This window comes from Prionailurus bengalensis, chromosome F2 (assembly GCF_016509475.1).
Source record: "Prionailurus bengalensis isolate Pbe53 chromosome F2, Fcat_Pben_1.1_paternal_pri, whole genome shotgun sequence".
In the NCBI taxonomy this organism is placed as follows: domain Eukaryota; kingdom Metazoa; phylum Chordata; class Mammalia; order Carnivora; family Felidae; genus Prionailurus; species Prionailurus bengalensis.
In genome coordinates this window covers 66,864,374-66,888,559 of record NC_057353.1, presented here as the reverse complement: position 1 = coordinate 66,888,559, position 24,186 = coordinate 66,864,374, and the positions used below count along the sequence as shown (strand labels likewise).

The 24,186-nt window shown below is 46.4% G+C and overlaps 1 protein-coding gene across 1 annotated transcript in view; it reads left to right on the top strand.

Annotated features, from left to right (window-relative positions):
* The first annotated feature begins 1,289 nt into the window (after window positions 1–1,289).
* The window catches only part of FBXO32 (F-box protein 32), a 36,207-nt gene continuing 13,310 nt past the window's right edge, over window positions 1,290–24,186 (top strand). Inside the window, exons 1-6 of the mRNA XM_043601701.1 lie at window positions 1,290–1,845; window positions 7,722–7,834; window positions 8,699–8,748; window positions 9,941–10,033; window positions 22,555–22,648; window positions 23,526–23,710. Coding sequence (XP_043457636.1) covers window positions 1,730–1,845; window positions 7,722–7,834; window positions 8,699–8,748; window positions 9,941–10,033; window positions 22,555–22,648; window positions 23,526–23,710 — 651 coding nt within the window. The 5' untranslated portion in view covers window positions 1,290–1,729. The remainder of the gene's footprint in view (window positions 1,846–7,721; window positions 7,835–8,698; window positions 8,749–9,940; window positions 10,034–22,554; window positions 22,649–23,525; window positions 23,711–24,186) is intronic.

Below are 24,186 nucleotides of genomic sequence, written 5' to 3'. Positions count from 1 at the left end.
CTCATTGCCAAACAGATCAGACTGTGAAGCATCATAACCAGAAGTCACGAAGGGTTTCCTGAGCTACCCCGAGCCAGCAGCCTCCCACATCCGATCGCCTATTCCTACAACAAATAGTTATTGAAAGTCTTCTCTTGGCCGGGCAAGGTGCTGGGATATCCCTCCAACAAGACCTAGGAGCTCTCAAGGAGTTTATGTTCGGCAGAGAGGGACGGAGAGGAATGGATTACTACAAACAAACTAAAACTAAAACTGAACAGGGTGATTTCAGATGGTACTAAGGCTTGTGAAGAAGTTAGCCTTGCCATCCTGGGTAAGTCACCCGCTTACCTTTCCTCTGGGGCCCTTAGTGCCCTCATCTGGAAAACCCGTGTCGCTCCCACACTGGCTGCTTGCCCGAGGTTATGAAGACCGGGTTAACAAGCTAGTCCCTGAGGGTCTCGGCACCTGCACTGGGGCACCGCCAGCTCACCGCACTTCCTTTAACCCCCATCGGTCGGGTGGATGGGCTTCTGCGTCCCTCGCTCCCAACGCACACCAAAACTAAAACATAACTCCTGGCCTAGTATTTCCCGGAGAGAAATTAACAGCCCTGAGGATGTTGAACAGCGGGAAGGAGAGGCGGGCACAGCCCCGGAGCTGGAGCGAGGCTCGGACACCTTTAACGTGCGGCCTGGTGCCCCAGAGGTCGGCGCTGCTCGCTTAGCGTGCTGAGAGAGAGAGAGTAGGGTGGGGGACTGTCTCTGCTCTCCACTCCCACCCCGCAGGCACCAGAAGCGCCCGGCCTCCCTGTCCTTGTCCTCTCTTTGGCACCCTCGGAGACAGGCCTGGCAGAGGACACGTTGACGGCGGCTCGGGGGCAGGGTGGGGTGGGGGCTGCCCCTCCTCCCCACCGCCGCCCCGCAGGGGTTGCCCTCTTCCGTCCAAGAGCCGGGGCTGGGGCTGCGAGAGAGGCTCGGAGGCTGTGGTCTCCTCCCCCGCTCTGCTCCTGGCCGCGCTGTGCTCCCCCAGTTCCGGAAGAGCTGCTCTGATCGCGGGGCTCAGTGACAGCTCGGGGATGGGAGGGGAGCTCTCCCTCCTCCCCACCCCCGCCCAGCAGTGACCCAGACGCCGCTCGGGCCTCCTTTCTGCGCCGCGCCAGCCCGGGAGCCGCGGGAGGACGGGGCGCGGCTTCCCGAGCGCCGGGCCCCGCTCTCCCGGCGGCGGCGGCAGCTGCGCCCTGGGGGGCGGGGAGCGGGCGCCGGGGGGCCAGGGGCGGAGGGGCGGCGGGAGCCCCGGCCTGGCAGCGCGGCTTCAAGTTTCCACCGGCGCGCGGTTGTGCAACAGCCTCGGGAGCGGGAGCCGCGGGCGCCTCGGAAAACAAGCCGAGCCCATAAACAAAGCCACGTGGGCTCCGGCGGGGGGGCCGGGCTAAGAGCAGGCGGCTCTTCCGGCAACAAAGGGCCGGGGCCGGCGGCCCGCGATAAATACTGCGGCCGGGACGGCGGCGCGGCACACTGGCCAGCCCCGCGCGCCCTGCGGCCCTCCCCGGCGCCGCGCCCTTTCCGAGCCCAGGCGCTCGGCTCCGCGGCCCCCGAACCCGCAGCCCTCCACGCCGCCTCCCTGCAGCCGCCCCCGCGTCGGCCCCAGCACCCCTGAGCGTCCGCCCAGGGCAGCGCGTCCCCGAGGCCGCCCGGCCGGTCCTGTCCGTCAGTCCGCCGAGTCCGACCGTCGCGTCGCCCCCGGAGCCATGCCATTCCTCGGGCAGGACTGGCGGTCCCCCGGGCAGAGCTGGGTGAAGACGGCCGATGGCTGGAAGCGCTTCCTGGATGAGAAGAGCGGCAGCTTCGTGAGCGACCTCAGCAGGTGAGTGGATCGGCCACCAACGTGCAGCCCCGCGAAACAGACCTGGGCTGGTTTCGGGGGCGCAGGGGCGGGAGAGTGGGGGGCACGCAGGGCTGGAACAGGGTGAGGAGGAAGCCCCTGGACCAGGGCGGGGGGGGGGGGGCGGTGGAGTGCAGGGGAGGAGAGAGAAGTTGACGGGGTTTCTGCAGAGGTCGCTAGAGCACGAGATTCGGGGAATTTGGTTTCTCTTATTGTTCAGGGTCTGCGTCTCCAAGTGGGCACAACTCTTTACAGAGCCCCGGGTCCCTCTGGGAATCTGACGACAGACGCAGACCTTGTCCGCAAACGTTCAAACTCAAGCATACAACTTCAGGGGACCCCCGCCTTAAGGACACTGGAGTCGCGCCGTCCGCCTGGGCGGGGGCGCGGGCGAGTGGGCTTCGCACCTTTAAACCGCTGGGGGTGGCGGGGCTCGGAGCACCCTAGCGCCGTGGGCACAAGTCGGGTGACGCGATCGGACATGGGTGCAGCACCTCCAGGCTCTTCCCACGCACGGGCGACCGCAGAGTGGGCAGGGAGGATGAGTAACCAGGAAGGGGCGGCCAGATGGTCCCTGGGGCACCGGCGCTTGCGGGGCGGACTGGCGGAACCAGGGTGAAGACTCGCGACTGCGGAGCTGCGGAGGAGGGAAGGGAGGCGGGAAGGCCACCCACAAGCCTTCTGCTTTTGAAAGGACGAAGCGCTTGCACCTGTTTCTTCAGTGGCCCTTTCGGTCAGTTTTCTGAGCGAAATAATGTCAAGTGATGCCCGTCAATTGCAGAAAGTACCCCACCCCCCACCCCCCCGAGCCCCGTCAGTCTGGTTGAAAACCCGAGGTCCGCTCCGTTTGGTTATAACACAGAAGCGCTGTCTAGTAAGTGAAGTGGTCTGGAATCTGTCAGTCCCGGATCGCAACAGTTGACTTCCAGATCGCTGACATTTGGAACAGGTGGGAAGGGCAATGAAAGCGGGTCCAGAGGCGATCAGTGCAGCCCAGTCACCCTTGGATGCCTGTTCGTGCAGCCTTTGGTTGAAGCCACTGGCACCAGAACCCTTAAATTGATTCCGGTGATGAGTTCTGTAACCGGACCAGGTTCCCACTTACTGAGATTTACCAGTGGTTTTTTTGGCTTAGCCCCCTGGCACTCAATTTTAAGAAAACTGTCAAGAAAGTGTGGTTATTTTGACAGTTTGACCTCCAGAGCGCGCCCCCCCCCCATCTGATTGTTATTTGTAAAACATCAAACTCCTTTAGTCTTCCAATGGAAAAAGAAACAAAAGCATTTAATCCTGGGGGTCTGTCAGGAGAGACAAAAGCATATATAACCCTTATGTTAAAGATATTTTGAGGCAAACTGTAGAGTTTGGAGAGCAAATAAGAAGTCTTATTGCAAATCAGATAATTTACTTAATAGAAAAATAGACCAATTGCTGTCACTAGACTCTTAACCTTTTAGGGAGGCGAGTTACCAATTATGCCTAAATTATTCTCCCTTGACTAGAAGCTTGCTTCTAGTAGAATACAAGCTTCCTTCCTGCCTCCTCATTCCTAAGGAATGATGATCTTGATAGTTTGTTTCTTTTATTTCTGTACAACAGTCCAGATTCTTTCTGGGGAAATACAGCAAGGATCTGCTGAATGATGTCCCAGCGGCTCACCCAAATATGATTATAGGTTGCTCATCAGTAGGATGCATTCGTTCAGCAGAAGAGGATTCAAGATACTGAGCCTCTGGTTCACGTAAATATTCACACTGTATCTGCTCCAAGAGATAAGCTGGTATCACTCCCCTTTAGAAGCAGATAGTGGTGCCTCTCACCACAGAGTGGGAGACCTTGAGGATGGTTTTAACTTACCACAAAAGTTTAACCTAGGCTGGGATCAGGTAGCTTCACACCCCTCAGACCCCTTCATGAGCCTCCTCCTTTCCTCCCATTCCGTGCCTTCTGAGCCAGGGCTGTAGCACCGCCATAGTTACCACAAGTGGTGATCAATATAGTGGCCACCTGTGGCTCTTGGAGGAGTCAGAGTTTAGGAATCGTTTGGTAGCTCCTGGCAAAGCAGCTGGCTGTTTGTTTGCGGAGTATTTTTTTCCTCCACCAATTGTAAACAATCCCTTCCCTACTTAGCATGAGAAGTCTGCCAACTTCTTAAAAGCAGTTGGCCTTCTTGGACCTAGGTCTGGAGTCTCAAATATCCCCACTGTTTTTAGTCTTGGTCATGTTTCTCTGTGATGTAAGGTTTGGGCTGACCGCCTGCCTACACAGGTGAATGCCTCTCCTGTTAGGAGAAAACAAAAGGCCGACAGCCCTTTCCAAAGGGGGAGGGGAGGTAATAAAACAGAGGACAACAGAGGCCTGCTACACTTCTCTAATTCCACATCCAATTCTGTGAGCTGCCTGAACAAGAGTCGGGAATGAAGGGTACATTTGGTGTGTTCCGACCTGGGGAGAGTGTTTACAGTTGACCACAGCCCGTCTGGACAGCACGCCTTCTCTGGACTCTGCTGGCCATTCTATGTTCTGGTCCCTGTCCCCTTCCAACAGCAGAACCTTACAAAGCCCATCCCAGCCATGAACAGAGATCATGGCAGGCTTTAGGATAAGTTTAAAGCAGTACCCCTCATTTAAAAGGGGTACTTGCATAAGACAGCAGAGGAATGACCAGTTTAAATGTGGGTGGGCAGATGAAAAGTTCAGGGAAAGCGCTTGGCATGAATTGGGGGTGGTCCAAGAATGCTTCAAGGAAGTGGTAGTTGAGGTACCTCCAAGCCTCACCAACAACCCTCCAGCTTCCCCCACCCCCAGAATGAGTCATCTCAGCGATCGGAGCCTCAGGCCACTCTTCTCCAAGTCTACAGGCCTGCAGCTGAAAACTCCAATGTTGCTCTGCACATAGCTGAGGCTGAACCAGGAAGCAGGAAGCTTGGTGCCCTGGACGAGTAGTGCAGAAGACAAAAATAATAGGTCAAATTTTTATGAGTGCTTACTGTGTGCAAGGCACTGTTCTACAAGCTTCATATAGTAGGCTGTTTGTTTCACCAGAACAATCTGGGTAGGGAGTCTGACGATTTGCGTCTGTACTGGAGCAAATTAGCATAGAAATCTCACCAGCTTTAATCCACCACCAAATCCTTTAGGCCCTCCATAGCTTTCTTAAATGGCCTGTGATTGTGGAACAAAATGAGAAATAGGCCTTTCCCCCCACCGGTGCCCTTATCTCCTCTGCCCAAATGGTCTTATTTTGAAATCTTTCCATCATTTCTAAAGTTGTCTTTAAATATCTAGGTACGTGTATATTGATAGTATAAGGCTGGGAGAGGTCTTTTTTTCTTATTCTGTGCCTGTGCCTATAAAAATCAAGATTAGTAAAAACTAACCACCAAATGGCAACTTCAGTGGCTATTCTTGAATTTAATGAGGTAATTAGCATCCTTAAATAGTTCTACTTAAAAAAAAAAAAGTTAAATGTCATGGTTCCTAAATGGTGGTGGCTTTTCTTGTTAAAAATTTCAGTTGTAATTTTCTCTTGGCTTTGCATTTCCTTGAAATGGATGGACATAATTGAACTCTCAGAATAACCTCTAACTGAGTATGTTATTGCTTGAAAGAAAAGCTACAAGCAGACAACACAAATAAACCTCCTAGCCCTTCCTTCCAGGCCCCACCTCTGAAGTCCAAAACCTAATAATCAAGAGAAAAATGCAGGGTTTGTCTTTGGTTGAAGCGTTTCTACATTCTACAGTGGAAGAACATCATCAATGATGTCAAATTCTTCTTCAACTAACTTTGGAAATGAGTCGCTCGGGCTTAAAGCAGATTATTGTCATTTCTATGAGGAAAGCAGGTGCTCAAATTCCTTTGAGTAATGTTCTCAATTAGAAGAGAGTAAGGTGAACTGTAAATATTTAAAATCTCTGGGGAATGGCCACAATCTAAGGTCCAGGCTCTGGAAACTTTCTGCCAAACCTCAAAAGTGTGACTGAGAATAAGACCGCTTCATTTTATGGTTCTCTACAGGTGGAATTTAAGCTCTAGGTTTTCGTTCATGGTATAGGAGTGTGTTTTCTTTAAAAATAAGCCTTCGTGTGGTGTTTTTACATGAAACACGTTCTTAACTTTGCTTTCTAAAAGCTGTTCTCAGCTTTGGTACACCATGGACCAGTCAAGTAACCTTCCATGTTTTCCCCTTCTCAACTTTGATTGAAATTCTTAAGTTGGCTTTAAGGACTCAGAGTCCAGCGCTCCCTTGTTCTCTCTTTTCTTGCTGACCTTGGAGCAGATCACTGACCAGTCGGTGGTTTTGTACACTACTGTCATGCAAGTAGACAAACACACACTCATGCGTGACACAGAGCCTGGCCCCAAACACTCACCCTTGGCTCGTTTAAGAAACTGTCTCTAAGAGAAGACATTTCTGCAGTAATCGCTATGAAACCTAAAAATATCCAGTTTCCCCAAATGAAAAGAAGGCTAGAGATGTTAGAAATCTCAATAAGTGGTATTAAACATGGCCTTACAAGGGCAGATTAACAAATGATAGATTATCCATCAAGCTTATTCCTCTGGGTCCAGAAACACTGAGCACGTTGTTGGTGATATCATGTGTAAGCATTTATGTAGCAAGATACTTATTGTACTTATCGAAGTGCTACTTGAGACGACTGTAGCAACAGGATACTGGAAATTGTTTCAAACCCTCTTTTCTCTTGTACCATTTACATAATGTCTGTGGAATAGAGAAGTGCAGGTGTGCCTCATTTTAGCCAACAGATGTATGTCCAAAGAAGATGTAAAGCAAACCACATTTTAAATTCAGCAAAGGAACTCAGAAAATTAAAGAGCTCTGATATATCGGTGATACAAGAAAAAGCCCCTGAGTTATGTTTTACTAGTGGGAATTCTAAATCCTGCCTTGTACATACATCCCCATGGGGCTTGGGGGACCTACTCACTATACTTCAATATTTCTCCAGCATCCTTTCAATGAAAACTCTTCAGAGATTTACCGTGAAGTTATGTGGTATCACAGAATAGACTTCAGCTCCCCAAAATAACAGCTCAGCCTACTGGCAGAAATATGCACCTGACCCAAGTTGAATCTGTGCGTCCTTCAGGGACCTGTGAATTGGGCAGTTCTGTTTTTTCAGCCCTTATAAATTTATGAATTGTGAAATCAGTTGGTTTCATTTAGGACCCAAGGTCTTCACCTCGCAGCATGATGCTGAGTGTTAGTCACGGAATTCCATGAAATCTAAACAATTAGCACTGTATGCTCAACGTCTCCTAGAAATGGAGTGTGTAAGTCAGATTTTTGTTAATATGATCATGTTTCAAAGGCATGATGGAAGCATGCTAGTTAAAAGAAGCTTGGGTACACTTTAAATGGGTGGATTGTATGGTATGTGAATTGTATCTCCATAAAGACTTTTTTTTTTTTTTCTTAGAAAGCAGCTTAGGGTGGATACTTTTGCAAAATGAAGGCATTGTGTACCACAGTGATAGCAGTAATCATCCCTCTCCCTCCCCCCTGAAGTCGTCATTTTTGCTTAAAGTAATATTGTAGTGCCCGGCATTGCCTTTAGTTAAAGGGTAAAGGGCTGTGTGTCAAACACAATGGCAGGCACTGTTGGGAATTCAAAAGCAGTAGAAGCCCCCATCCCTGCCTTCCACAGAGATGTGACAATATTTCATCCCCAAAGAGGGAGGTCTGTGCCTGAACAGACTTCTTTTGAGGGGGTTATTGTTTTGTTTGAGGAGATGTATGTTTGTGTTTTATAACCCGGTAAGTTATTTATAGAAACAGCTCTTATTAAAGTATAGCTGCTATAGCTCATCCCCTCTCCTGTTATTCCTAGTTATTGCAACAAGGAAGTATACGATAAGGAGAATCTTTTCAACAGCCTGAACTATGATGTTGCAGCCAAGAAGAGAAAGAAGGACATGCTGAATAGCAAAACCAAAACCCAGTGTAAGCCATTTGTTTTGAACTTAAAAGAAAGCTGTTTGAAGATCGCTAGGATTGGTTCTTTGCGGGGGGAGGGGAGAAAATCAGACCTCGAGTGTTAGACATCTGCTTTAATGTTTACTGTGTCATTGACAGAGGTCATTGGGAACTTTGCACTCAGAAACCCGGCCGTGCATTTTACAAGCAAGATCAATGTGTTCTTTATAGTCTTGTTTATAAGTCAGTTGCTAGTCAGAGTGGGGTTTTTTCCCCCCACTTGTCACTAATATTTGACGTAGTTAATTTAGTTATTATACAGTGATATGGTCGGCTGAATCAGTTCCAGCATGTGCTTTTATTTGGCACTGTGTTGTGAGGCTTTGAAAATAGATTTGTTTCTCCCTCTTTCCTTGTCTAAATACTACTACATTTCTAGATGCTGGGTGTAAGAGTATAAAGTTCTAGAAATAAGTCGGAATCACAGATCTTTAGTTTAATCCACCCATACTACATGATCTCTTCATGTTATCTGCTTTATTTCTACTTTTTATGGCCTTGTATAAGTTGTAGGTTTGACATTTAAAACAAACTTGTACTTGGGTATTTGATTTTTTTCAATTTGGAGCTTTGGTATATACTAAATCTGATGATCAAAGATTTGGAGAGCTTCAGACCTGGTAAGCATAACTCCGATATGTATACACTGCAGAAATTAGGCATTTGCATTTCTTAGATTGTCAGTAGAGTCTCTGTCTTTTTTTGTTAAAACTTTTTTAACACTTTGGAGTATATGAAAAAGAAACAAGTTTAAATTTTGGGGCATGTTGCAAATTGTAAAGCTGTGGGGGTTTTTTTAATTTTTTTTTTTTTTTTTTTTTGCCTCTGTAGATTTCCACCAAGAAAAATGGATTTATGTTCACAAAGGAAGTACTAAAGAGGTGAGCATCCATCTGTTCCTTAAAGCATATGCTTAGCTTTATGCCTCTCCCAACAGGAAAGGGAGGGAAAGTGGGCAAGAATATGACTTCAAATCATGGCTGGGTGTGGGGGGTAGTGGCTAGCAGCTCACCACCTACCCAACCATCAGAGAGAGTGAGAAGCCAAAGTCACTAGGTGGACTCCCCAGTCATGCAGTGAGATCACGTATGTAAAAGTGCTTTATAAAGATTAGTATACCCATCTCAAATGTGTTGTTATAAAGCCTTGGCCTTGCCCCGAGAACAGTGCCTCTTTCTTGTTCTGAGATCTCTTCAGACTCCGACTTTGTTAAGTTTTAGCCCTGGAGGGGCTAATCACTAAACGCAGCAGAAGTTTTCATGTCTGCTCAGTATGAGACACTGAGCTAGACCTAGAAGGGGACAAGGCACTGTAACAACTACATTTGCGTGGCACTTTATAAAACCCTTTTATGTGCATCTTCTCCCTGCACAGGCATCTGCTCAGATATCTAGGTTATCAGGCAGTGTGGTAGAACGATGGAATTTCTACCACTGTCAGAGACCTTGGTGAATACATAAGTCCCTCTGCGGTTTGGAGGCCAAGGGCACACCCGCCATTATCCAGATACTCAGAGCAGAGCTGGGACTGTGAGTCAGGGCTCTCTGCTCCCAGTGCTTGTGCGTTCATAGGTAAAAAATCAAAAGTTCTTTTTGCCTCCTCATGAAGCCTTAATAAAACAAAAAAAAAAATGTTTCTGGTGATCCCAATGAGAAGAGCAGTAAAGATGCGAGGCAAGGTAGCAGGCAGGGTTGACACAAGGAAGTCTAATTCTCCTCCCAGGAGATGCTACAGTGACCAGCTATCTTCGTCTCCCATCCTATGTCCAACTCCTGACCTTTCCCAGATAAGCAACTACTTAGGATTTTCCCATTCAAGTTCATGCGGAGAACAAGGGTCCAAATGGTGCAAGTCATGAAGGGGGGTGTTTAACATGTGAGTCACAGACTAAAGCAGCTGCTAGCTGCACTGTCCGTCTTTGTGGCTCGCAGGGGGCTCCCAGAAAGAGCTTATCATGGCCCAGGAAAACAGCATATGGCCACAGGTTACCTAAGACAGGCATCCAGCTTGCCAGTAGAGTCCAGGTGGACCATTCTGGAGAATGACCTCTGTGCCCCCCGTTTTCACATTCAGCGCCATGGATATTGCACTCTGGGGGAAGCTTTCAACAGGCTGGACTTCTCAACTGCCATTCTGGACTCCAGAAGATTTAACTACGTCGTACGGGTAAGTCTCTTTAGGTTCCCAGGGTCTCAGTTGAATTATCTTTTTCATGTTCTCTTGAGATAGTTCCCCCCCCCCCCAAGAATAACTCTGTAGGACACTGGGAATTTTGAGGAAAGCAGAAAACAGACTTCTCAACTCCCTTCTGTCCAGATGTACTTCGAGTCCTTACGTGGATCCCGTGAGGATGTCCCTGAGATTGGCCGTGACAGACAGGAACGGCCATAGTCCTCGTGTGAGCCACTTCCCGCCCCCCACCATAAATGGGAACACACTGCAGGCAGCAAGGGCTCTGGCAGCCACATTAGCAAGAGAGAATTCAGTAGTAAGAAAGCCAAAAAACACCATGGCTTATTTTAAAACCTTCTGTACCTCTGATTGTTCTCACTGTCCTCCTCCTTGTCCTGTTTTAGCAGACTCTAGGTGACCCCACGGCATTCTTGGTTTAGGCTACAACACCAGACAAGTTCAAAGCACCTCAGTGCATCTTTCCCGTGACTCCCTCCCACCCCACGTTCAGTCTTTTGTTCACCTAAAGCGTGAAACTAACTACCTGTTCAGGTCCGTTGCTTTCCATTTGAAACCCCATGTCGGGGAAAAAAAAATTTTAAGGAGCTTTGGCAAGATATTAGTGATGAAGGTAGTAAAGCAAATAAGTCTAAACATGCCCTCCAAATCAGTGATTCTTTTTAATTGGTTTATTGTTGTTCCCCCCCCCCCCCAACCCTTAGCTCTGTTGTGCATTTCTGTCAGTGGTTCAACCTGAGAGGTAGCAGCTGTTTGGGTTTTAGTCTCAGAAGTAGGAGGAACTAGGGGCTCCTGGGTGGTTCAGTCAGTTAAGCGGCTGACTTCAGCTCAGGTCATGATCTTACATTCACGGGTTCAGGCCCTGCATCAGGCTCCATGCAGACAGCTCAGAGCCTGGTGCCTGCTTCAGATTCTGTGTCTCCCCCTCTCTCTGCCCCTCCCCTGCTTTCACTCTGTCTCTCTTTGTCTCTCAAAAAACAAAATAAAACATTAAAACAAATTTTTAAAAAACGTAGGAGGGGGGCACCTGGGTGGCTCAGTCGGTTAAGCGGCCAACTTCGGCTCAGGTCATGATCTCGCGGTCCGTGAGTTCGAGCCCCGCGTTGGGCTCTGGGCTGATGGCTCAGAGCCTGGAGCCTGTTTCAGATTCTGTGTCTCCCTCTCTCTGACCCTCCCCCATTCATGCTCTGTCTCTGTCTCAAAAATAAATAAACATTAAAAAAAAAAAAAAAAAAACAGAGGGAATTTACCCCTTGTGGGTGTTGGGTGGCTGGGTTTTTATCTTCTTTTTCCTGGGTCGTTGTGCTTCTCAGTGCCCCGTCACTGAGTCACATGATTGCTACGGCTCAGCCAGAGCAATGACATTCAAGGCCCCTTGAGGCCTGGATCATTCACCTGTCATCAGGGCAGATGCTGGCCTGGCCGTCCCAGCTGACCTGATAAAAACCCAAGCCTCCTTGTAGGTTAGAAGCTCTGAGCTGAGCCTGTGACCACATGAGTAAATCTGTCAGCTTTCAGCTGAGCCCTTATTCCAATCCAAAAGGGATGAAAATAAGAGACCTTCTTGATGAAATGTTCACGTCATTCAGTGTGACTCTGCCATTTCAGGGAGGTCACTGTGGCCTGCAACCCAGCCCAGGCTGGTTGGAGACAGGCCCAGCAAGAGCTGGAAACTCTGTTGCTAAGAATATGAATACTTTCCATCTTCTAGGTGTCAGAGGAGGACACCCAGTTCTGATGTCTTAATTACAAACTGATCAGCAAAACAGTCAGTTTGTAGATGGGTCTTCCTACTTGTTTTCCCTTTCACAAGAAATACAGCAAAGGAACAAGGTCGTAATAGCAAAACTCTATCTTCGTGCAATTATGTGCCTTCACCTTTATTCGTCCATTAACCCTATGAAGTGTGGGTACTTTTATTATCTGTTTCAATAAACGGAAATACAGCAAAGTAAAATGACTTGTCCAAGGTCACAAAGCTACATAAGCGACAAAATCGGGATCTGAAACCTGGTCAGTCTTAGAGTCCACACTCTTCACTGCTACAGTAAGTTCTTTGCAAGCAGAGGACTGAAGGTACAATGGTCTGAGGTCAGGCCCCAGCCCCGCAACTTTCATACTGTTACAGCCTAAGGCTCAGCCGCCCCTTCCGTAAGAAGGATTTAGAACAACCTCAACTTCACAGGGTAGCTGTGAACTCAGTAATGTTATATATGAAGATACCCTGCAAATCGGAATCAATTAGAGTCAGCTACTAATATTTATTATTGCCTACTCACCTAAATTATCATTGATTCTCCCTAATATGCCTTTTCAATTCAGTTGATAAATGTTTTTCTACTTCCAAAAAAAAAGGATTAATGGGAAATCTGCCACTTGATTAAGACTCAGCATAGAGGACTTGTATCTGATAGTATCTAATTACAAAATGTGAGCACTTTCCCACAAATAATCTTGAAGTTAGAGAAACTGCTGAATGCTCTCAGAGATGTCAGGTTCAGCAATAGTGGAAAAGTGTTTCTATTTTGGAAAGAACAATCTTTTTTTTTTTCCCCCTTTCACTGTTAAGAGTCCTCTATAATTTGAGAAATAATGTTATTTTTATAAAGAGCTTAAAACATTTTAATGATAGGCACTGCGCTTTGAGGGTTTTCTTCTAAGGAAGTCAATGCACATCTCATATATTCTTACCCTTAAGCCAACTTTGCAAAGTAGCTTGCCAATATGTCCTCCCCATCTTACCACTTGGACATAATGGTCTAATATAGTACCATAGTGATTCCTTAGTTCCAGTGAACAACTGAACCAACTTTGAAGGCCTTTAAAAAATGTTCTTTAATCTCTTTAAAGCCAAGTACATTAAAAAGAAATTTTTTTTATGTTTATTTTTGAGAGAGAGAGAGACAAAGTGCAAGTGCGGAGGGGCAGACAGAGAGAGGGAGACACAGAATCTGAAGCAGGCTCCAAGGTCTGCTCTGAGACATCAGCACAGAGCCCAATGTGGGGCTCGAATTCACGAACCACAAGATCATGACTTGGGCTAAAGTTGGACGCTTAACCGACTGAGCCACCCAGGCGCCCCTAAAGCCAAGTACATTTTTTACAAAATGTGTTCATGCTGGCTTCCCTCTTCAGAAACAGACAACGCAGAGGGAATAAAAGAGGTGGCCAACGCCGCTATCTCAAGATTGTCTAATTTTTATCTGTAAGTACAAAAGTTCTGTGGAATTTATGGAGTCAAAAGTTTTTAATATAAGCTGGGAAGGAAAGGTTTTCATATAGTATCTGTACCTTATTTTAATAGGCTTCAGATTATACTCGCTGCCTTCATCCCCTTCTCTACACACACACACCCAATGGCTTAAATACAATTTTAACTGTAGTTTTTAAGGATGATCTAAAACCTTTAGAGGCAACAACTTACCCATTTATGAAAGGTCATTGGTTTACACCATGCCTGAAGACCAACACATTTTGGAAACTCCCTTGGGAAGTCGGTGAGCATTCCAGGGGCTGGGCTGGTGGTAGGGCTGGAATTTGGTCCCCATGAGGAGGTGAGTGCTGACTAACTCAGCTAGGGCAAAGAAAGGCCAATGGAGAAAGTGGGTCTCCAGTAAGCTGGGAGAGGGTTTTGGAGACCACACATCAACTCACAGCTGTCTGAACTAAGCCTGCTGTGGCCCACTGGTTCTCATTTGAACTGGCTGCACATTAGAATCACCTGCAAAGCTGGTTTCTCTACAGAAGGCCACCTCTTGGGCATATGATTTAATTAACTGAAGGTGGTGTCCATGCATGGCTACTTAAATCTGCCCTTTGGTGACCCCTGTGTTTTTAAGTTTGGGAACCAGCTCAAAAAACTATTGGAAGCCCAAATGCTGGATTTTGCACATTGCGTTTTTAAACAAGACACAGTAAGGCACACATGCAGGAAAGGGTTTTCATGCTTTAATGCCAGGATGCCCTTTGACCGGGTCTTCCAGCTCTCTTTGTGGGATGCAGATGCCACCTCTAGACCAGAAAGGTTCTGGAGAACCTTGAGGACCACCTCCTGACTGGAGAGAACTGGCCCATCTGTGCTAGCAGATCAGAAAGGACAAGCAAAAGCTTGCAACCCCACTCTCTATCCCTCTGCAGCCCAAAGAAAATCACAACCTAAACCAATGCACGTTATTTTTTTCTGCGTTACCACCCTAAGTCCATTTGAATGTTTCCAGCAAGTTACTGCATTCCTACAACCCCTAAAAGTCTTTTCCAAAAACATGTTTTAGTTTAAGTTGACTGGTGGCTTGGCAAACAAAAGACTGAAATATGGCACTATGACTCAAATTCAAACCCAATGCCTTCAATTAAGGGCATGCTGTTGGTGGGTCGTGATGTGCAGGAGAAGCCTGGCTCCTTTGCTAGGTTCCTCTGCCGCAGTGACCTTGGATTAATTTAGCACTGCACATACTTGGCGCCTTCCTCTGATGGAGGGTGGCCCCTGCCACCTGGGTCTTAAAACCCGTGGTATCTTTTTCTGTTGGGAGAGAGAAGCTGGGTTGGAGGGAGGAAGGCCAGCCACCCCAATGGCCACAGAGTCAAAAGAACAGAGCCGTGAGCCTATTTGAAAATGACTCACAGAAATGGTTGGAATTGTGAGAATCTACTGTGGGGCATTAACATTTGAGGGCACAGGGTGGGTCCTTCAGTGAATGTTGATTAGGCTGCCAGGGATCTTACAGGAGAAAGTCTGTGCCGCTTAGAATTCCTGGTTTTCAGTCCTAACAAGCATTGAGGCAAGCAGATACTGTAATGTCTGAGTACCCACAGAAGAGGGAACACTCACAAACAGAAGCAGGGGAGCACACACAGAAGTGGGGACCTACCTGAAGAAATAGGTGTGCCTACATAGCTCACAGAAGTAATGGGATACATTCAAAAGTAGAAAGGTACCCATCGAAGAGGGGGGGGGCACCTGAAAAAATGAGGAATGGCCAAGAGAGCAAAACAGTGGTGTTTTTGACCATGGACTCCTAAACAAATAACATAAGCACGTACTCTCAATTTACATATATTCATAAATTCATCTGTGAATCACATCCCTATAAAAGGTGCTAATAATGGTATCTGTCCCATCATGTTGCTCAGGGAATTAAAACTAAATTTAAGTGCTTTCCAACAGGACCTGGTATGTGGTAAGCACTTGAGGAGAATCAGTTGTTGCCATTAATATCCTCATCTTTAGGGTCCTAATTACAGGCATTAGAAAACACACAAATAGATTATAGAAATAGACAATAGAGATTAAAGATGAAATAAAATGGAGAGATTGATGTTTTATGCTTTTTCTGCCAGATTTCCTTTCCTATCCCACTTTGAAGACCTCAAGATCAAATTTGTTTTGAGAACTCAGAATCTAAGCCTATCCCACCATAGGCCAGAAATATACAAAAATATACAAAAATTCTGTCTAGTTTCTACATTATCAGGTGCTTATTATGCAGAGGGATATGCTAAAATGGACAGGTGAGCTGAGTTTTAAATGCCATTTCAGCAGACTTTTCTCCCATGCAAGGAGGTAAGCTCCTGAGAGCATTGGACACTGTACTCCGAGTGCTCTGGTTGAGGGTAAGGTTTGTTTTCAGGAACTGTGAGCTAGGATCCGAAGGCCCCTCCAGTCCACAGACAGAGGAGCTCCAAAGGCAAGGAGGTGACAGCATCCCCCTGCTAGGTCCCCATAGATCAAAGACTGCTTCCGGTGAATGCTTTCAAATTCCTAAATAGGTATTTCTGAATGAAATCCATAACATTTACCTAGTGTTGCCATAACCACTCGAGAATCAACGAAGACCTGGTCCCTGCTTATCAGGATCTTCTGGGCTACTTGGGGGACAAGGTACAACTACTGAAGTGGCAGATGGGGTTTTGGTCTTGTCTAGGAGACTGGAGGAGGGGCGGGCACCAGAGACAGCCTGTTGGAAGAGGTAGAATCGCTGAAGAAGGACTGAAGAACCAGTCCTTCCAGGAGCTGGCTAGGTGCTGAGGCAGGAAGAAGGCTTTGCAGGGACAAATGCTGTGAGCAGAAACCGGGAGATGAGAAAGAATGGGAGGGGAGTGCTGGTCAACCAGAGGCCCAGGCAATGTGACATCCAGCCTCATGAAATCAGAGGGTAGAGGTTAGGAGTGCTAGGGTAGATGAGAAGCCCAATCTAAAAGCAGGATGACTGAAGCAAACAGAGCTGCTCAAATTGATGCAAACAGGGAGCGGGGCACCATTACAAGTTCAAAAATATCTGGGATGGATAGAAGACAGGCAAGTTTCTCTCAGATGAGAATACAATTAATTTGTGTAAACTTGGCCCTCCTTCTTAGGATTTTAACACTCCGTTAGAGAGAGATGTTTCACTTGCAAATAATATTTACCCAATCCTGACACGCCTGAAGATTATTAATGTAGCTGCAATGTTCTCTCTTCCAACCTGTCAGTGTTCAAGCTCAAAGTCAGGACAAAACTTTCCAGGTTTTTAATCTGTGTTATCCACTGAATAAATAAGGGTCTTGAAAGTACATGGCACTCGGTACAAGCAGAGGCACTGCCTGATGTAACCAAAGGTTTCTTGCAAAGACATAATGTTCCTATAGGTACCCAGCTTGGGTATTGAACACGTGAGAAATGGCAGGGGCTTCTTGAAGCTTCTTTCCTGCCTTTGATAACCCTGAGGCATGTTTTCAATCACACCTATAATTCAAACTTCAGAGCCCATAGTCACAGGAGATGGAAGAATTTAGAGATCAGTTATGTTCTTAACAATATCCTATGAAAGACAGAGTATGCTCCAGCAGCAGCCTTATTGTTAACCCCTGTGTGGTTTGGTCTGAAACAAACACACGGGGAAGCTACTGCTTTCTGTTGATGCTTCCGAAGCCCAATTTATTTACCGTTCCTCTAGATGTCAGCTGCTTGCCTTCCTGGAAAGGGTGATCTGTTTGCACTATAAGTAATTTACTCCTGAAGCATTCGTCTGGGACCAGACCCCATATAAGTTCCAGCCTAACAGTCGAGACGATCTAGCACTGACCGTGATTGTGTCATTTGACCATCATGAGCCTCCTGATCTAAAGAGGAGGAATTTGGGCATACTCTTTCCCAGGTCCCTTGCAGCTACAATGCTCATTGATTCTAAAAGACAAATGTGTTAGAAAATAAATATTGGTTGACTGCCTACAACATGCCAGGCTGGGGGTAGAGCGATTGGTAAACAAAACAACCCCTGCAGTCTTGAGGTTCATATCCCAATTAGACAGTCAACAAATAAGGAAACAAGATCATTTCAGAGATGTGTAAATGGAACAATGAAACCACAGTAAGATAAAAATGGCGACTGGGAGGTTTCCATAGAGGATGGTCACAGAAGGCCTCCCTGAGCAGGTGATATTTGAATGAGACCTGAGGGGTGGGTAAGAGCCAGCATGTGAAGCTGTGACAAGGGCAAAGGCTGGGAGGTGGGACTGAGCTGAGCCTGTTCAGGAAACCAAAGATGGCCCTTGTGGCTACAACAGAATGAAGTTGGAGGAGGGGCACAGGCCAGATCAGGGAGGACCTTGCCAGTCACGGAAAGGAGGTGAGATCCTCTTCTAAGGGAAGCTGTTTGAGAGTTTCAAGCAGAGAAGCGGCATAAGCTGATTTTTTTAAGTATGAATGCTATGACAAACCGAAGGTGAGAGAAGATAAGAAACCTGTCCTTTCTTTGGTTAAGTGAGATAGGAGGGGAATATCTCTTCTGCCCAGTCATGTTCCACACGCCACTTCAAACTGCGGTTGTAACCGCTCCAAGATTTGCTATACGATATTGCTTGCAACTAGATTTTTCCCCTACTCGACGTCTCCAAAATGAGCACGAGCCAAAGTTGAAGGGCAGGATGTGGTTTCGGCATGCGGTGACCACCATCCCTTCCTCTGGTAGCCCAGACCCATTCCTGTCACTGCACAACCAGTCACTGCAAATCACTCCGGATACCCAGACTGCCCACGCGGCAATGATACCATGGAGTTCAGGAGGGGCCTGAGAGCCGTCTTGCTCCTCCTTTTCCTGCTCCTCCTTACCCTCCTGCCTCTCCTTAAACACAGCACAGATTACCGGCACCTGGGCTAAAATTTGCCCGGCCGAAAAGAAAGAGCCATTTCCAAACAGAACATTTTCCTTTGCTCTCTTGTGGCTGGGGGCAAAGAATCCAGCCAGCTAAGTCATCTTGGTAAAGAAATCGCTAGATGTAGGCCTGCTCCCCTCGGCACACAGCTCTCTTAACACAGAAGTAAAATTAATCAATTTAAGTCCTTTTTACCACTAGCTCCACACCATACTACCTACTGGTTTGGGGCCTGCAGTGTTATGCTGTTGTGGAAAGTAGACCTAAGTGGTTTACCCAAAGCAATGGCCCCATCCCAGTCATGTCGTTAACACTTTCTGCGGATTATTTCTCCCTTAGTAGTAAAAGCTGATTACCTGTCACAGTGTAATATTGATACGGCATTTCCAGACCCTGTCTCCCAGAATATAGCAATACGTGATATTGCTACTAGTTTTAAAGTTTGGTCGTAGAGGCAAATTTGATCGACCCTGAAAAGCTGAAGTCCTTAACATGTTTTCTGTGAAGACACATCTGGTTAGAGTCCACCACTTAACTACTGCTGGTGTGACTTTAGGTATTTGACTTAACTTCTCTGAGCCAGTGTCCTCTTTTTCAAATGGAGAGCCGAACTCCTCAGGTTACCATTGAAGACTAAGCGAGATCATACATGTGAGGTGCTTAGTGCAGTCACTGATGTGTTGTAACCCCCCATTTATCGTTAGCAAAATAAGACCTCACGGTAGATGCAACTATGTAAGTCGTAAAACGTATCAACGTTAACATTCACCAACAGATAGGGAGCTATTAAAATGTATCACAAACATAAAAATGACAGAAAGTGATATTAAAATTTGAAACCATTTAAGCATTTGGTTGACAATACATAAAATTGAAATACAAGGATTCTAAAGATCTTTAAACCATCTGTACTTTACTAATTCACTATGCCCACCCTGGCATTAATTTTACCTAGTGATATTCTCTGCATTATGATAAAAACTAATAACAATTTGAGTATATTCTTTGTATCAGACACTATTCTGAATGCTTTATGAACACAATCTTCATTGCAACTCCGAAGTTGGTACTATTATTATGCATGGTTTACAGATAGGGAAACTGAGGCACGAAGTAAAGTTGGTAAACTATGGCCCAAGGACCAAATCCGGTCCCCCACCTGTTTTGGTAAATAAAGTTTTATTGGAACACAGCCACATCTATTCATTTACATGTTGCCTAAGGCTGCTTTTGCACTATAACTGCTAAACGGAGTAGTTGTGACAAAGAGCCTATAGCCCACAAAGCCCAAAATATTTACTCTCTGGCCCCTTACAGAAAGTTTGCTAAACCTTGATATCAGCTATAAACTTCACTAAAAGATTGGGGTCTGGAATAGGAAGAAATAATATTTTATAATAGTAATAATGCCTTGAATTTGGTATTTAGAATGGGTTTTTACACATTTATCTCTTTAACTCTTATAACAACCCTGTAAAGTAGGTAGTCTTTTCATTTCCATTTTAGAAATGAAGAAAGTGGGGCTCTGAGAGGTTAAATGACCTATGCCACAGGCTAGACAGTAAACTCCATGCGTCTAGCTATCATGTGACCCTACTGTCATATCCACGTCACCTGCCACAATGCTAGGACAGAGTGGGCACTCGGAAAATATTTGCTAACGAAAGACAGTTGTAGAGGTCACCCAGCTAGAGAAGCTCGGTGTGTTCCTATTGCAGGGTTTTTTCTCCTGACCCCACAACTTCCTGGCAGTGAAAAGAGGGACTTTTTCTTGAGATCAGGTTAAACATAGCGTAGTTGACATGTCATCCTGAGGTCGATGGAGAAATTTTCGCTGCCGTATTACTCTTCTTCCTTAGTCAAACATCATCTCAATCTGACCAAAGGGCTTTTTGTTTTCCCTCAGATGCATAGTCATAGCCTTGAGAGTTGCCTTCTCCATGTGATTGGTATGTTTTTAGACAAGATTAAAACTGACACCCTCAAGAGATGGTAGTCACGTGGAATCTGGGTTTTGGATGGATTTCAGGCAGAGCTCCGCCCGCCCTCCCCCATTCCACCACACGATGAGTCACAGTGCACAGCCAACTGCCGTTCCGAGAGCCACTCAAGGCTTTTGTTTTCTTTCATCTTGCTTTATGCTGGTCATGTGAGGCACAGTGTATTAATAGACCATCGGGCTGGCCTTCTCAATCTGGTTGTTGTTGGTCAGGGAGATAAATGCAAGGTCTGGCCGGTCCCTTGGTGCCATTTGTCACTCCTCTCTTGACTATCACGTGCTGGTTGGTGACAGAGCTGAACCAGACAAGCAGAGGTCATCGGGTGTGGTCACCGCCCATGGATGTGGCCTCTACGGATGTACTGACTTCTCGCCTCTCTCAGTGGGCACTGGATCAGCTTGGATCAGCAGCACTAATCTTAACAAACCAGCCTCCGCCTTGCCTCACCTCCTTCTCCCTGCATGTGTGAGAGATACAGAAGCCGGGCAGGAAAAGGTTTTGGGGTGGTTTTTTTGTTTTGCTTTGTTTTACTTAAAAGTAAAATTATGTTCAGGAAATTAAAAGTCTGTATGTGGTTTGACAGGCTCCAAAAGGGCTCCGGGAGGACAGAAGTTTTAAACAAATGTCTTGGAAGCAGAGGTTCTTTCAATTGCCTAGGGCTTTGATCCAGAAGTTTCGGTTCTCCTCTGCAGCCTACTTCTTAGAATGTCACTTTGCTAGTTCCCTCAGCCTTGATTCCAACGCTTCCAACAGTGTCACACTCAATGTTTATTGACCCAAAGTGAAGTTGGGCTGGGGCCTAGCCAGGAGATGAAACGCTCTTGAAAAGTTTCCTAGGAGCAGAAATTCAAGCTTTAATGTCAAAGAGGGGTCTTGGTTCTAAGTCTAAGGTGAGTGCGTTGGGGGCCTGCTGGGCTCTGGGGAGATTGTTTTCATTTTACATCAACTTCTTTTGTTCGATAACTCCGTGAAAGCATCAAGTGTGTTGAGGTCCCTGCTGAGTCCTCTCCTTGCTCTCAGTAAATTGATAGTCTTGAGCCTCACTTTGTTCATCTGTTAAGTTGGTTGAACTACATGATCTCTAAGATGCCCTTCCAGTCTTAAGTTTCATTTTTTTTTTTTAATTTTTTTTTTTCAACGTTTATTTATTTTTGGGACAGAGAGAGACAGAGCATGAACGGGGGAGGGGCAGAGAGAGAGGGACACACAGAATCGGAAACAGGCTCCAGGCTCTGAGCCATCAGCCCAGAGCCTGACGCGGGGCTCGAACTCCCGGACCGCGAGATCGTGACCTGGCTGAAGTCGGACGCTTAACCGACTGCGCCACCCAGGCGCCCCAAGTTTCATTTTTTAACAATAGAATTTTTAATAGATTTTTTAAAAATATTGCCACATCTGTAAAGAATTTTGCTACCAAAGAAAGACCAGACTAGGGACGCACCAACTTAAATTATTACCTTCATTTCTTTGTGTTTGGCAATAATGGGGGTCGTGGGATTGGGACACAGTCTTTCAATAAACACCAACCTCTGTTTTCCACCTAATTTGTGCCAGGCACTGTGCTTTATGGGCATTCCCTCATTCAAAGCTCTCAACAATCTTGACGACTCTGAGTATTATTAGTACAGATGATGAAACCAGGGCACCAAGAAATTTAGTAACTTGCCCATAGCCACAGGACTAATAGGTGGTCAAATCAAAAATTGAACCCAAGGTTAGGAGCTATAAGGATCCTAGCCTCTAAGCAGAAATTTGTAGATATACGATACAACCCTGAATTCCTCTCTTTTCCTGTGATTGGCCTCTTTCCACAGGAATTTAAGTGCAATGGAAGATTCTAATTAACAGACATTTTTACTGAATGCTGCAGGAGCAGGAGACTTCTGGATAAGAATTTCCCCTTCCTTGGAAAGTGTGCATCTTCCTGACCATGAGGTTTAATGTGCCTTGAGAGTAGTTGGTGCCGGTGGGGAAGAAGTTCAAGTAGGGGTAGAAAAATTCTTGCTGGGAGTGATTGTGTACGACTCCAACATTTGCAGGTCATTGGAAGTTTTGTTCCCTTTAGAGTTCCTCAGCTTCACTTGCTGAAGTAGGACAGGCAGAATGAATTCACCCTGGATGAAGCAAGACTCTTTATATTGAAAAGAAAACAAAAGCAATTAAATATTCAGCCTGATTCCTGGGTTTTGAATTACCCCCCATTTGTCTTTCACTTTGAGCATCTGCTTTTTATTGCACTGTGGGCCCGCCTGCCATCTATCTCTCCCTGTCGATCTGTCTCTACGTGTCATGTGACCCGAAAGCAAAGATTAGAGGAGAAAAATGTCTCTGTGTTCTAAGCCTGGCAACTTCTATTTTTATCCACAGCTGTTGGAACTGATAGCAAAGTCACAGCTCACATCCTTGAGTGGCATCGCCCAAAAGAACTTCATGAACATTTTGGAAAAAGTGGTACTGAAAGGTGAGCGTTCTCTCTCTCTCTCTCTCTCTCTCCCTCTCACACCCTCACCCTCACCCCTTTTTATAGAGATGGGGATGGGCAGATGGGTTTTCTGATAGAGTGGACCTGTCATTAGATTTAAGGAAGAGTGAGTGGATGGAAGTGAATGACTCCAGATGCACTTCTGCCAAATTCCAGTTCAGAAAGGAGGGTCGCTTGTGAAAAGGGGAGACACCATCACCCTCCCATCCTTTTATTAGGAGTATCCATCTGCCCTGCTATAAGCCTCTCAAACTTCTCAGTGTGGGCACACATCCCAACCTTGGCTAACCAAGCTCTCTGGATTCTAAATTCCTAGAAAATTGAGCTATATACGAAGCAGAATAGACTCATAGACTATTTGATCTAAAAGAAACTTTAGATCTTTGGCTCATCTGAGTCGTTGTACACAGAGGGAAACTGAGGCCCATAAGAAAGAGTAATTTATCCATAATCACACAAAGACTCAGCCAGACAGGATCGGAACTCACATTCCTGACGAGTGACCACTTGCTGGGCAGGATGTCACTGCTGGGCAAAAGAAACTGCCTTCAAATCAGGTGAGCCATTGGTGCTGGCAAAACTGTGAAGGGAGAAAGAGTCTTTGTCGAAAACTAGGGAGAAGAGAACAAAGAGGGACCTAGATAATGGAAACTCTACCCAGTAACCTCAAGTGTAGAAGCTTGGCCAAGTGTAGAATAAATAACAGTGAGAAAGAAAACCACATCCCCGGAGGCAGTACCCACGTAACATGAGCAGAATCGAGAAGAAAGGCCCACTTATAAAATATACAGTGTTTCCAGTATCACGACTGTTAATACTTTTTTCTACCCGCCCCCCCCCCCCGCCCCCACTCCAGTCCTCGAAGACCAGCAAAACATCAGGCTAATAAGGGAACTACTCCAGACCCTCTACACATCCTTATGTACGCTGGTCCAGAGAGTCGGCAAGTCTGTGCTGGTCGGGAACATCAACATGTGGGTGTACCGGATGGAGACCATTCTCCACTGGCAGCAGCAGCTGAACAATATCCAAATCACCAGGGTAAGCAGCAGCGCCCCGGCTTCCTTCTGGCAGTAAAGACGTTAGTCAGGTCCTCCACGGCGAGGCAGGACTTTAAATCCACGGTGGTGGTGGAAGAGTCTCAACTATTCTGATCTGATGCTTTCTACTTGGGTGCTGGGAGCGGGCTAGAACTTCCCAGGAGAGGGAAGCAGAAGAACTTGGCAAAACAGGATCAAAGTGTGGGAACTGAAACATGGTAGGAAAACTGGAGACTTCGATCTGGGGTGGGGGGGGCGGGAGGAATCTCTCCTCTTTGCCCATTTCCTCCTAAAGAACCTGTCCCTTATAGCTCTAGGAATGCTGCCTTGCATATGATAGAGCTACAATGGCAGCGGCTTGGAAAACTGGTGCCAACTTTTGAAAATTCTAGTTCCAATGAATAATTATGACAAGGAAGCCTTTGGTTAAAGACTGTGAACATACATGTAGGAAAGAGAAGAGTAATTCTCACTCAA